We start from the raw sequence: 14,397 nt of genomic DNA, 5'->3' as shown, positions 1-14,397 counted from the left end.
GTTCTTAAGTGTTTTGCATTTACCTAATGCTCTGGGCTATTTTCACTTAGCCTGTATGGAGAGCTGTGACTATCTTAAAACTGTAGATGATATGAATAACAATTGTTTGCTGATCTTACCCTGTATCTCCCTGGATAACCTGCAGTCTGCAAAGGCTGAGTAAGTGGCAGATAGCTTTTGTCATCTCTTATCCGGGCTGTACACTTGTAAGGAAGAGCAGGGATAATCGCCTAAATCTAATTAGGGGTTAAAAGAGGCCATGACTGTGATGTGGCAGTGAGACACCTTACTGTATCAATCCTGTTTGCATTAGAAAAATAAGGTTGTCATATTGATTATTCAAATTAGCTTATATTGGCCATGGCTCAATGGTGTGTATCGCAGCTGAAGCACTGCGAGGTCCCAGCTTTTCAGAGGAGACCTATGCTTATGGCATATATTATGTGGTGTCTTGTTTGCTAATTTAGAGGTTTTAAAATAAACTAAGACCGAGTGAGTTTTATCGTGAGAATTAAAGGTTTAAGTGACCATCAGAAAATGAAGTTGAGCTTTCATGTGTGATATTTGTGATTGCTGAAAGCTATTAAATGAAGGCCGATAAATTTGCTTCAGATCTTTTATGGAAGAGTCAGTATTGGAGTTAACAAATCTTGCACTATTATGTTTGTGGACTAATTGATGTTTAGTTCAAAGTCAAATGGAGCTAGAAGAGTAAAGTAATTGCATTCAGATCAATTCCACATTTGAGGGATAGCGAATTCCCTGGGTTGTGACTGTGGGGTCTGTGTTTTAATTTGAAAATCTACCTGATGCTGAGCTAGTAGAGAAGTTCTCAAATATTTCTCAGCCCTTTTGTCATCTGCTGCTGACATCCTGCTATGGTGTAGATGCCCTCAAGAGCTCTAATTTCAGCCCTCCTTGTTACTGTAGTCACAACGGGTGACTTAAGTGCATCGCATAGAAGAGGCAGAGGAAAGCCTATATTGCCTGTAATATGCCAGGCAATATGTGCTGGGGCATCTCTTGGGTGAAGGTTGGCTGTTGTTCTGTTAACTTCTGCACGGGTTTGTGCAACGGGTGTACAAGGAAAAGAGCACATGTTAAATTGCAGGTATCAGGCACAATACTCAAGCCTTTATCTGTGACAGGAAGAATTTTACTATCTTCCGTGTATGCTGAAGCTTTGTGTTTATCCTAGTTATTGGTTATGCTACATTTGTCTGTTTTTAGATAAAATTGTGTGTAGTTAACAGTTTGTTCCTCTGGTGCATGTAGGGACAAGGATTGTTTAACATTTCTTCCTTTGGTTATTTCTTCCTTTGGTTCATCCAATTTCTTCTGTTTCTATTGCTGTTGGTATTGGTGTGACAGTTACCCATCCCTGCTGACTAAAAGCCACAATGCCCAGAGCACGGGGATATGTGTGTATGTAAGTAGTGAGAGGGAGAGCAAGAACAATGTTTTGACCTGTTTTCAATGACTTAAAGCGATTCTGTGCAAATGTTCACATAACTTTCCAATATCTTCCCTGAACAGAAAGTTAAGTAGGCGGCTTATCCTGTCATGCCATTGTGGGAAAGTCCACTTGGTCCTGACCATTGTTGCACAAATGTTTGATTGCTTGGAATGGTTCCAGTGTGAGTTTCTGGGGACGTTGGCTTCTGGCACTTGTGTGCAAGACGTAGCAATTTTGTGTATTGTAATCGTGACTTTCAGCCAAAACTGAAAAGCCAGGAAATGAGCCAACGCACGAGGATTTTTCCAGCAATTTCAATCCGCTGCTTCTGTGGATCAGTACAGCAGACTGGTCAGTCGTTCTGTATTCTCAGTTTGATGTAATGGCTTTATATATCTTTCCCTAGCTGGGAGTGGGGCTGGAGGTCAGATCACTTCCCTCCACTTGAGACTAATGTGTAAGTTAACAGTTCTAACCAGTGCTGTATTGATGGAGTTAAATTTGTGAAACAGAATTGGGTCTCTCAGTAGTGTGCAGCAATGAAGTGCTTTGGCTCCACGACCAAAAGATTTCAGTGGTCAGAGAACATGGGACACACATCCACATCTGTCCATCCGCGTTTCCAGACCTTTCTGTACCATCTCAGAATCCTCAGAGAATCTTGCTGTTGCAGGATCAGGCAGTTTGTTTGGTCTGAACTTCTTGTTATAAGAATGCTTTACATTCGTGCTGCTTTTCAGAGTAATTGAAGATGTGACTGGAGGTGCTGGTTTTACTATCCAAGCCCCAAATTGCTTCACGTCCAAGTGTCCTTGGAAACTGCCATGTTTATGGTGTTTAATGTTTTCAGGAATCTCTTGGCTTCATATTAGAAAAATAAGGTTTGAGGGAAGTCTTGGCTATAGAATGGGCTTAATATTTTTTGTCTTATCTATTCATTTTGGCTCACTTGGTAGCAAATCAGTAGCATGCAATACGACTTATTTTAATGACATTGAAGGAAAGCCAAAATACAAGATGCCTATTAAGGCTCCTGGTCCATGTGTTGGCTGGCCACTTCTCACCTTAGAAAGCCAGAGCTGCTCTCTTTTCACAGTAGTTGTCCTTTGTGAGGTGTTGGAAATGATAAATGCTAAATTAGGGAGATGTTATTGCATTCTTTGATGCAAGTAAAAGGTTAAAAGCCTTCATTAATTTCATTAATAAATGAAACCAGTCATTTTGGAGAGTAAAACGAATGAGATCCTTGTATCCTTTGTGTAAGAACAAACCCAAAGGACATTTGGACTTGGTGCCTTAAGGAGGTTTTGGGCCAAGCGTGAGGTACTTAGATAATGTAATTCAGTGTTGGGTTTGGTTTTGGTTTTCTTTTTTTGGTATGTAAAATTTTCTATTAACAATGTAAATTATGATTCCCTGAAATTTTCTTATGCATCTTATGTAGTGTTTTGGGCATCTGCAGCATCAGTGTTTTCAGCCGTGGCACAGCAATGCACTGAACACGCCCATTAATTCTGGAGCTTTTTTCTGCGTAGTAGATGTGTAGCGAGCATAAAACCAAAAGCAATTTCAGCATTAATAATATTAAATAATAGCAGACTTGTAAATTATATAGTCAAAGATAGGTACAAGTACTGGAGAAAGAAATAACAAGTAAGCAGAACACAGACCTGTTTGTGACCTAAAGCCATTGGGGAGGCTGCTGCATCATGCCGGGTTCCATCATGCTGGATGGAGCTCCATGGATCTGGAAGATCTCCTGGCTTTCTCCTGCCACTCCATGTGTGCTCAGCCCACCTGCAGTGCCCAGCTTGGGGGGAAAAAAACAAAAACCAAGAGACTTGCAAATACTTTCTTTGGAATAAAGTACAATAGAAGCAACTTGGAAACTTGAGTCTGCTGTGATTTGAAGTATTCCAGACTGCATTGGATGGAGTAGTTGGGATGACAGAAACCAACCGTCAGACATCAGGTAGTTCTGCTTCTTATAGAATGAGTCTTTACCCTATGTAGGAATGAACACCCCTACCCATCGGACAGTGAACTTATTGGCATTGATGATGGGGATCAGGTGAGAGATTGGGCAGGTGCAATTCAGTTGAGATACTGAACACAGATATTAGTGTGGATTTTTGTTTTGTGAACTGGGATCTATGGGGATCATTTGGAAAAAAAAAAAAAAAAAGGCTTCTGAAGTTAATATAGAAAATGTGAATTGTCACTTTAGAATGCTGAGTAATGGAATACATAACTATATGAAGCAGCCTTATATGTAGCCATCTTATAGTAGGAATTCAGAGTGATCATAGAATAACAGAATGACCTGGGTTGAAAAGGATCACAGTGCTCATCCAATTCCACCCCCCTGCTATGTGTAGGGTCACCAACCAGCAGCCCAGGCTGCCCAGAGCCACATCCAGCCTGGCCTTGAATGCCTGCAGGGATGGGGCATCCACAGCCTCCCTGGGCAACCTGTTCCAGTGCATCACTGCCCTCTCCATCCTCCTAAGATCCAACCTGGATCTCCCCCGTCTTAGTTTAAAACCATTCCCCCTTGTCCTATCACTGTCCACCCTCGTGGAGTGATGAGCAAAAGCGTGAAGTTCTTGGGTTTGATTTTTAGTTATTTTTTAGAGATTTATACAAAGTTCTCTGCCAGCAAGAAAGTTTTAAATACTTATCACAGTGGCTTTTTCTTCTGAAAGATTTTTTTCCGTTTGGGAAGAGTGCATAGCAAGTAAGTAATTAATACAGAAGATTTCCATATTAACTTGTTTTACAGGAAGAATGTTTTTAGTAGTTAACCTTATTTTTATTAAACACTCAGTGAGGAGCTGCTTGTAGTTTCTTGAAGCACATTTTCATGAGTGTTTATGCATTTTGCAGTCTGCGATGATGCTGGAGATGGACCAGCCCAAATGCAGCCTCATTCAGTGGGTGCACTGAGCACCTGGAGCACCCTCAGAACTCATTTAATGTGCATAGGTAGTTGTTCAGAAAATGAACCGCGGGTGTGAGGCTTCCATGTGTGCGGCTTTATCAACAGATCGTGGGCCTGAAGGAATAGAGGAAGTGAATGGACACCAGTGTATCCAAATATCTCATTTTGCCTAAAAGCAAGTGCCGGCAGATAAATGCCCATAAAGGGATTTCTTTCTTAAGCCCCATGGATTTTTTTTTATTTTTTTTTTTGCAACTTTTTGTGCGAGTTAGAAATGAAAACCATTCATCTTGTGCCCCAAAGAACGGCCTTATTGAATGGAATAACAGTGTAATGTACCATTGAAGGCAGGATTGAAAGTGATTATCTTGTTAACTCTTGACAGTTACCGCCAGCTTGAAATAGAACTGGCAGGCTTGATTTGCAAATGAATTAGAGCTTTTTCATTTTGTGCCAGGATCATCTTTTTATATTCTGATATGACAGATGCTATGTTCCATGCTTTTGTTTCTCTTCGGTTTTATACTTGCAAATAAAAAACAAAAGATTATGATAGTAATTTTATTTGCATCTTTTCTCTGGGAGTTTATTCTTTGTGTCGAAGTTTTTAATCTGACATTTTTTCAGAAATTTGTTTAAGAATAGTATTGTTCCCACAGAATGAAATTTCATTAGGTTAAGTACAGTCATAATTGGGTGAGTGGGAGGATTTAGAAGCTTTCTGAAATGGGGAAATCGATGGTACTCGCATTGTTTTAGTGCTCAGGGTGTTGAAGTTTTCTCCCTGATTTATAGTTAAATTTAACGTCCTCTATTGCCGAGAGTTGAGTGCAGCTGAGAGAAATCCAACGCTGAAAATAACGATCCTAAAATACCCCTAATAAAATGCAGGTGTAATTAGTTTCAGATTAATGCTGATGAACTGTGTTTGTATTCCGCAGCCATCCAAACACAGATGGTAAGGTGTTAGGTATGATAATTATTGTGCACTCTTTCTATGTTCCTCATTAACCTGTAACGCTCTTTACCAGTCCAGAGAGTTTTTCCTATAGTTGTGTTTACCGACATTAAAACTCGCTCTGCTTTGTTTAATATTCAGTGCAGTGTTCTGTGCATTTGCAGTGCTGGGCTTTTTGCTACTTTTGTAATCTATTTTGTACTTAGAGACTAATTAGCAACACTTCCTACTAGCACCGGCGTCCATTACCGAAATGTTTTCATACACTTTCACCTACAGGATGTGTTTTAATTGAATATCGACTAAATAATATTACAGAAAAGGTAAAATAGGCCAAAGATGTCTAATTTATTTAAAACTACCAAATAATGCGCTTAACAAAGGCAGTGGTACTCCAAAGTCTGAAGCTTAATTGCTTGTGTTTGCTGGGAGTTCAGGCCTTGATTAACAAGGTTTTGCTCTTTGTGGAGGAAATCCTGAGCACAGGATGGCAAAGGGAGGAGAAAAATAAAGATCGGAACCAGCATCCCCCACTCGATCATGTATCAAAACTCCAAGGACTTGCAAATTACCGCGTCCTTTGAATTTCCAGGTTTTTCTGAGGAATGGCTTCAACTGCCAAGCAGGGTAAATAAATCTGCTGTGGTAATTTATAGGATTTCTGTATGTGGTCTCAAGTCTTAGTAAAAGAGAGCTCGGAGCTTTTTTGGGTAGTTATATCAGCTCTCCTTTACCTGAGAAATACTTAAGAAGAGAAAATATTCCCTTTGTTTTTGTTTTGTAGAGTCTATTAGAAAATATTGAAGCCATCAGCTCTGTATTTTGGTTTTTCCTCCTCTGCTTAGTTTCAGTGTTTATTTCAACTGCATACAATCTTGAATTTTACTCTATGAGACAGGGCTATATATATTTTTCCCTCCTGAATATTTGATAAGGTCTCCTGGGTACTGATTTTTCTTTGGGATAACATATTATGGAAATTGTTTCACCTTGTGTCCTATTTAAAGTCCCTGGTTTTAGCATGATTCAATTTAGCTTGCATTGTATTCTGCCAAGTTCCTCAGCAGCTCCAAGTTATTCCGTATGTGTTCCTCTGTGTGGGGAGGCATTCCTGCTTTTCTTCCTGCTTTTGATAAGTGACCTTCATATAATCTTCTTGAGTCTTTATCAAATTTAATGTATTAGTAATTGGCCAAACTTCTTACCACTTTTTTTTTTCCCCCCCAAGTGAAATAATTTCTTTGGTTGACTGGAGTGATGGAGCCACTGAGCACAATAACATCAGCTTTGAAGTCCTCACTGTTCAGGACCAGTTCCAGACTGCTTGGATGTGATATTGAGTAAGAGCAAAACAGCGTTCGCACTTCAAAAAGTATCACATGGCTGCTTTCTCCAGCATTCAGAGCAAAGGGCTCCCTCAGCATTCCCTCTTCTGGTGGGAATTTATCATGCACAGAAGATGAGAACGGTAGCTCCAAGTTAATAGTTTAATGACACCTCATTCTGTTGAACTCCAACATGGAAAAGAATATTATGCTGGTTTTCTGGATGCTTGGTCCTGTCAGAGTGAGGACAGACTGTCCTCTTGTAAGTGGTTTGAAGGAAAGAACAGGCACAGGGCTTGGATTTCTGTGTCATCTTTGTGCTTCTTTCAAAGCCTGCTGGAATTAGTCTCTGTGGTCTATAGTCAGACTTGGAAACATCAGACAAAGTCATGCTATGCCTTCCCAAACCCAGCACCTTATTCCTTACGTTCCTCCTGCTCTCTGTCTTGGGTATATCCAAGGGTAGAAGTAAATAGTGTGCGGCCACACATGCTTACTGGTTTTGGTGTATGATTTTAAAATACACACATGTGAACCAGTGATCCACATCACAAACTCTTCTCTGTCCCAGGCCTGGAAGTGCAGTGCTGGAGCTTCTGTGATAAAACAAGGAAACTTGAGTCTAAACCACGTTTGCCTAATGAACCAGAGAAATAGATGAGGTGCGTTGAGAGACTGTTTGAAAGGCAACCAGGTGTTTTGTTGCAAATTGTGTGGTGTGGTGTAAACGTTCTTAGCAAAACTTCATTACCCGATCAAGATAATTGATATTGATGTAACTCCTGGTGTTTCTAGGGGTACAACAGTACTGGATGTGTGTAATGCTGTGACTGCCACTTATTTGAGGTGCTTTATGTCACTGACAATTAAGGTATTCAGTGAGAACTAAAGGTTCATTTAAACTTTGAAGCATGTCCTGACTGAGCTGTAGCAACAGTTGTGATTGTGAGTAACAGTATTTGAAAGGGATCTTGTTTGGGTAATTATTTTCAGCTAGAAAGAACAACCAGTGCCGGAGCTTCACTAGTTGTCCCCGCTGTCTGATGCGTGGCAGCCGTTGGCTGCAAGGAGCACTTCATTGAAACTGACAGGTGCCACGGGGTTTATTTAGGACAACCTCAACCTTGTCCTGGTTTGTTTGATAATGTCTGCCTTATGGATGTTCAGCCACTGCATTTCCTGCGTTAGAGCCGTGTGTTACACCAATATTGCTATCTGTGCTGCCTCAACTACAAATTGGATGAACAGCCCGTGACACTTTTTCAATATTATTACATTAAACCAAGTGGATTTTGATTGATAACCTAATATTCAACTAATGCAAAACATCAATCATGGCAAGTATATTAATTATTTAATATTGCAGTCTAATTCAGAAATCGATGTGCTGCATGAGGGGAAGGGAAACTCGCTGTTCCCAGAAGACTTAAGACAGGGAATTATTAAAGAAAAAAAAACCCAAACCTGCTGTACTCTTGTGTGTTAGTTCGATACAAATCTTTATTCATTTGCCAATAATCTCTTCGCATTTTCCACTTCAGGACCATTTTTATCAGTTTTGAGACCTGTAATTGAATTAAGTCTGCTTTCAGCACAGAGCAAAAAGAGTTGTACCAATATTGATGAAGTCATGACAGGGACAGCGGAGGAGACAGGCCACTAACAGGGCAGGCTTTATACCATTAGTGGGGAGCTCCTAACATCAGCGTCTTGGATCCTGCTTCCCAAGCAGTTTCCTTAAGGCCATTTAGCACCTCACAACGGATGTTAAAGACAATTCCTATTTAAGTATTGTGCAAACTCAAACTGTATTCTCATTTCAAAATGCTGAATAACAGTGTAAGTAAAGTGTATCTGTTGCTTTGTTCATGATATGCTCTCAAATAGAGCGGGAGTGCATAGACTTTTTTGAAAGCTTTATGAAATCATAAATAAAAGCTTTATATACAAGTCTAAAATACAGCTAGGCTGCAGAGTGTGTAACTGAATGTATTCTGTATTTAATGGAACTTCGTACTCTATAGTTGTTTTGTGTGCTACTTCGCCTTGTGTTCCATAGCCCATAGCACACATTAAAGAGAATGGAAGCATCAGTTTTTGCATGGTTTGCTTTGATGGAGGAATGTAGTTGGGCTTTTTGCTCCTGTGGCTTGGTGCAGTCTAATGATTTGTTGAAAAATATGTGTATTATAAATGTACGCTACCAACCCAAACCCATTCTATGATCACACAGCTCAATAACATGGTTATGTTTTTAGAAGCAGATGGAACCTGGAGCCAAACAAAGGCTGAACCATCTTCCTTCATTTGGTGGCTTTGGGATCTTCATTGGTTTTGCTTTGGTTGGGGTTCTCTCTTTCTGGAGTAGCAGAGAGTTGTTGCGGGTAACCTTGTGAGCTTTGCTGCTCCAGGGTAGCAGTCATGCTGTGTGTGTACATGGCAAGATGTTTCATGGGTGACGTTTTGCTTTGAGTTCTCTTATTTTTATTTTTTTAATTTTTATTTATTTTTTTGGTAATTTGGTCATTTTTTTTCCCCCCAAAACCTGCTTAGTTAATGTACAGTTCAAGTGCTGCACCTCCTTCTTAAGCAGTCTCCAGTTATACTGTTGGAGTAGAGGTGAGGCAGAGCTGATGTAAAGCCATTGAATGTGTATTTCATAAACTCCATTGTGTAATGTTTTGTTTCACAGAGTTCAGTATGAAGTAGGGGGTTGATTATATTAAAACTGCTTCTTCAAATGAGCGTTCTATTGCATTGCTGATGTTTATTGCAGTTTTAAGGCAGGTAAAATTTGAGGTTATAAATAATTCTGCAGTTCTGCATTTGGGTGATCAATATGCTGAAAAGATTTTAATGATTAAGATATTAAAAATAAAAATTTTACATAATTGAGAGTTTCTGTGGCTTTGCCATTTTCAGAGTTAAATATAAACGGTTTCAGACAAGGATTTAGCAACTATTTAGGACTTCTGTTCTTCTGTTACAGGGATGCTGGAAACATCAAAGCTGGATTAGAACATCTGGTAAGTTTTAATTTTCTCTTGAACATTTGCATCATCTTTGATATCTGCATTCCAAATGAACACTTTTGAATGAGCTTTGAATACCTTGAATTGAGAAAGTCAACCATTTCCCAGAGGGTCAGCTTACTGTTATTATGTGAAGGCACTTACATTTTCATTTATCTCACCGTTCCAAGGGAATTTTAATTTTTTTAAATTACTTTTTTTTTGATGTAGAGATGAAATGAAACGGACTGCAATGCTTGGATTGATGATTACCTTAATTATAAACAAAAATGGTTTGGTGGAGGTGGTTGTTTTTTTTGTTGTTGTGTTTTTTTTTGTTTTTGTTTTTTTTTTGGCATATCCTGATCTGAAATCAACAAACTTGTGACAAAAAAAAGCAACAAAAAAAAAGACACGCAATCAAATATTGCATGCATAAATATGGCGTGTTTCAGTAATTTGAAGGCTTTGAAAGAAGTGCACAGCTTTGTTTTTTCTGTTGTCTGTGCTTTATGAATAATGTATTGACTTAAGTTCCATTCAGTGCTGCAGTATAAAATAATAATTGAGATGCAAAGTATTTTTGGTTTAAGTAAACATATTCAAACCACAAGTGATGGCAGGACATACTTAGCATTAAAAACAAATCGGTTGATCACAAGTGGAAGAAATGCAATATTGTCACAAGTCTGGAGCTCCTTGAGCATAGAATGTTAGCATCAGCATCATCTGAGCACCGAGTAGTTCATCTAAACAGATTATTAAATCCCATTAAATCAAAATATCCACTATTAATGGCACGTATCTTTCAGTATCTCAGGAGAAGCGCTTAAATTCGTGCTTAATTTTTCATATAATAGCTGAATAGAATATACTGTTCCATACTGCTACGAGAATGAAATCTTTTCACAGCGCATTGCATGAGCGTTTGAACAAACTGCTTTTCTGATGTTACTCCTCATTTTGGGGATCGCATGGGAAACATGATTTGTTGGGGCCCGTGTTCCAATGTCTTGGAGTAACAGCAGGATGAGAAGCGTGTATATTCTGGCCCTGTTGTCAACAGTTTCCCTTTTATAATGGTGGCGTATTAAGTGCTCCATCGCAACTAGTAGTTTGAATCCATAAATGGAATAAATAGCTGAGCGTTATGAATGGCTCTAAGAGCAGTTGGGATGTTAATCCTGTTTGCTGGTTTCGTAGGTATCTTGCATGCTAGTTGAATCTCTTAAATAAATATTTTAAAGTGTTTCATTCCTCTGCTGGTGTCAGGTTGTTGTAGTCTGATGGGTTCAGGGGATTTTTCTAATGCATTATAAAGATGCCGTAGTCTTGACAGATGACCATGACTGGTACTTTTTCTAAATTGGGAGTGCTGTGGTAGCTGGAGCTGTGGGGCTGATTTATAATGTCACCTCAAACCTGCAGGTTTGGGAGGAGGGCGTCTGTGGTTTCTGAGCAGACTGGGGCTGGGGATCATGGGTCAGGATTACGGCCTGCACATGTCCTGAGCTTCGTTGGGATGCGGGGAAAAATACGTTGGAAAGACGTTCTGCAGAGCAATGGAGTCTGAAGTTCTTTGACATGGTAACTCACTGTATGCTTGAATAATGTCATTGCCATGAAATATATTAGCTGCTCTGTATTCTGTGAAAGATCTGTCGAAAACCTCCAGGTCTTTAAGACTTTTTTCTTTTTCCTTGTGATCTTAGAAAATCTGTCCTGGGAACGGGTGCTCAAGGAAATGAACTGTTTCCTGAGGTGCCTGCAGATGGGAGGATTCCCATCTCAATGTTATGGCAGACAAGTTCAGAAAGACCCTTGAACTCCAGTAAATGATGGGGGTGTTTCTGAGAGGAATTAAGCCACGCTATTGCTTTAGTTCTTTTAGTTCACATTACTGCATCTCCAAATACCTGTAAGAAATTGTTTTCCTCCATATTTTTTTTTCCCCACAGATGGCAGTGAAAACAAGAGTCTGGCTATTGATTATAAATGTACTTTTTAATCCTTGATTTCAAATGGGATGTGCTTTCTCCTTGTATTTTGTAGGTACTGTTTGCTGGATTGCAGCCTGTCTTACTGCTTACCTGTGCTTAATGGTATCTGCCATCTGGGCAGGGTATTTAGCACCTAGCTACACATGGTTGCTTTTAAAAGAACCTGGTAACTAGTTTGCAGGTTGTTATTGGGGAATACCTTCAGTGTGAAAACATGCTTTCACAAACAACCTGTTTCTTGGTAGACCAAGGGGACTTCACAGCAGGTTCATGTGGGTGTTGGTGTCAGCAAGCATGTGAGTCCTGGAGCTGTGGGCTGGTTTGGGCTGGGAGGGGTCTTAAAGCACATCCTGTGCCAACCCCATCCTGTGAGCAGGGATACCTCTCATAGACCAAGTGTCAAAAGCCACTGTAAGGATGGGGCACATGCAGCTCTGGGATGCAGTGCCAGGGCCTCATCACCCTTGTGATGGATTCCTTCAGAGCAGATGCAGCTGGACCAGCTACTCTGCTGCTTGCTTGTTATTTGTTGGATTATATGTTGCTAATTTGACAACCTTTATAAACCTTGGAACAGGAAGCTATTTGCAGCTCTGTTTTCTATTGGTAGCTACCCTGAAATCAGACCGTGTAGCCATACATGTGGTTTCTTCAGCAGAGCTTTCTTATTTGTGTCCTTTGTATAACATTTCAAGGCAATAACCTCCTTGTCCTTGTGGTCAAGCAGCAGCATCAGTCCGTTTTAAATGATGGAGAGCAACCTGTCATTAATAGCTTGTTTAGCCCATCAGTGGTTTGTAAGAATATAGTTATTGTCTGGCAGTAAGGCCGGCGCTCCTCGTTGCGCATTGATCAATAACCACCAGCAGGTGCAGATGAAGCTCCTATGCCACTGGCTATTGCATTGCTGCATGTCGCTCTGCCAACAAAGCTGCTGCAGCTCATTGTTTATGCTTTTAGTTGCATAACGTGACACAGCTAGTGTGTATTAAGGTCAGGAATTCATGCCATCTCATGTTGGTGAGCTCCATCTGGCAGCTCTATGTCTGCAGGTCTTCCTACCGAAGGTCTCTTGGCAATGACAAAGGTAGTGTTCCTTTATGCAGAAGGTGTTAATCTCTACATAGCAGGTATTGTTATTTATTTATTTTTTCCCTTTTCTTTGATATCAGCAGCTGGCTTTCTGCTGATTTTTCTCTGGCTTAGTTTCAGTCTTGGGGTGGTTATAGCAGTGTCTGCTGTGGCCTACTGGACAGCCACATCTGGTGGAACTGTTGGCTTTCTAGTGAGCTACAAAGCCAGACTGTATTTGTTCACAAACAAATGATTAAGTGTGAGTAATTACATTTATCTTGGTATCCTGGCAAAATTCCTCGCTGGGTAGTTATATTCTGCAAGATTGAATTCTCTCTCATTGCAGAGATGTTGGGATGACTGGATGGTTTTGGGTTTTTCCTTTTTTTTTTTTTTTTTTTTTTTTTTTTGCTATTGAAAATGAAAATGTATTTAATAATCATATCCCAAAAGCAGATTCTGCCTTTCTACCTGGAAAAAGTCACCATGGTGCTCCTGGGGAGCTGTAATTTTCACAGCCTGTTTCCCATCCTTGGCTCTTGACCAATCTCCCTTCCTCCCTGAGGTCGCAGAGGACAGGTCTGTGACTTGAGCACTGGGGGAGTGTGGCCGTTGGTATGGCAGTGCAGGTTGTATAAGAAGTCTTCAGGTTTTTGTCTTAAACGTGTACAAAAGGTGCCCTAAAGATGGGACGTTGCCACAAAATAAATACGTGCAGGTGAAATTCTTTTCTATCATTAGGTGGGCTGTCAGGCTAGTGGATGGGAATGGTGCTGAAAGATGCTGGTGGGGTAGCCCTTGTAGATTATAGTCTGTAGCTTGTAAAATAACCTTTAGATGAGAACAAAATATTGTATACTAAAAAGCATCCATCTAATATCAGTTTAGCATATGGTATTAAAAATGATAGTTTTCATCATGTTTCATCTGCTATAATGAGAAATGCAGTTGAGTATGTAAGATGGTTTATATGTATCATGACAATTCTTACTTCTGATGAAAAATGCATGAAATGACCTGAACTGACCCAAGCCCTTTAATTTTCATCCCTTTTAATTGATAAATGAGTTATTTCATGTTAAGTCTGACTCCTGTTACTGTCCAAATATTCTCAGTCTGACTCCCCCAACCCATTTCCCAGCAGCTCCTGGCTCTGGGGAGCACTGTCAGGTACGCACTGCAGGAAGGCATTCCCAGCTGAGGCAGTGAAGGTCCCTTCAGCCTCCTGGCCAGGTGACAGTGTGACATTCACATGCAGGACTGTGCCATAGGGCCTTCCACTTCAGTCCCAGCCCAGCATTGGCTTCTGCCTGCATCTCACTGGGGGCGGCATCTTGGGTGCCGGCCCCTTAGGCAGCAGCATGCTGTCTATTGGAAATCTTTCCAGGTCCTTCAGAAGGCTTTGGATCAGGTTCACATTAGGTAATCACACAGCGGAAGATCAATTGCTTATGAATACCCATGAAAAAATATATTCTGTTTGGCCACATTTGCCTACAGGGATGAAATACGGTCTGGGCTAAAGAGCCTCTGTAGATCAGAAGGATTTGTGGAGAACCTATTGTACTGAATATGTATTAAATTAATGTACTCATACCGCTTCTATTTGTTCTAAATTTTTTATGCTTCTAG

At 40.2% G+C, this 14,397-nt stretch overlaps 1 protein-coding gene across 10 annotated transcripts in view; it reads left to right on the top strand.

The window, feature by feature from the left end:
• RSRC1 (arginine and serine rich coiled-coil 1) overlaps positions 1 to 14,397 on the top strand; it is a 97,980-nt gene that overhangs the window by 40,985 nt on the left and 42,598 nt on the right. For all 10 annotated transcript variants that reach the window (XR_014933438.1, XR_014933437.1, XM_085513394.1 and 7 more), the window contains exon 5: positions 9,670 to 9,706. Coding sequence is in view for 8 of the 10 variants with exons in the window: in XM_085513394.1 (XP_085369520.1) it covers positions 9,670 to 9,706 (37 nt within the window). In the remaining 2 variants the exon portion in view is untranslated. The remainder of the gene's footprint in view (positions 1 to 9,669; positions 9,707 to 14,397) is intronic.

Source organism: Coturnix japonica, chromosome 12, assembly GCF_054131305.1.
Source record: "Coturnix japonica strain WE chromosome 12, WE-NBRP24, whole genome shotgun sequence".
Lineage (NCBI taxonomy): Eukaryota > Metazoa > Chordata > Aves > Galliformes > Phasianidae > Coturnix > Coturnix japonica.
This window is presented reverse-complemented; position numbering and strand designations above follow the sequence as displayed.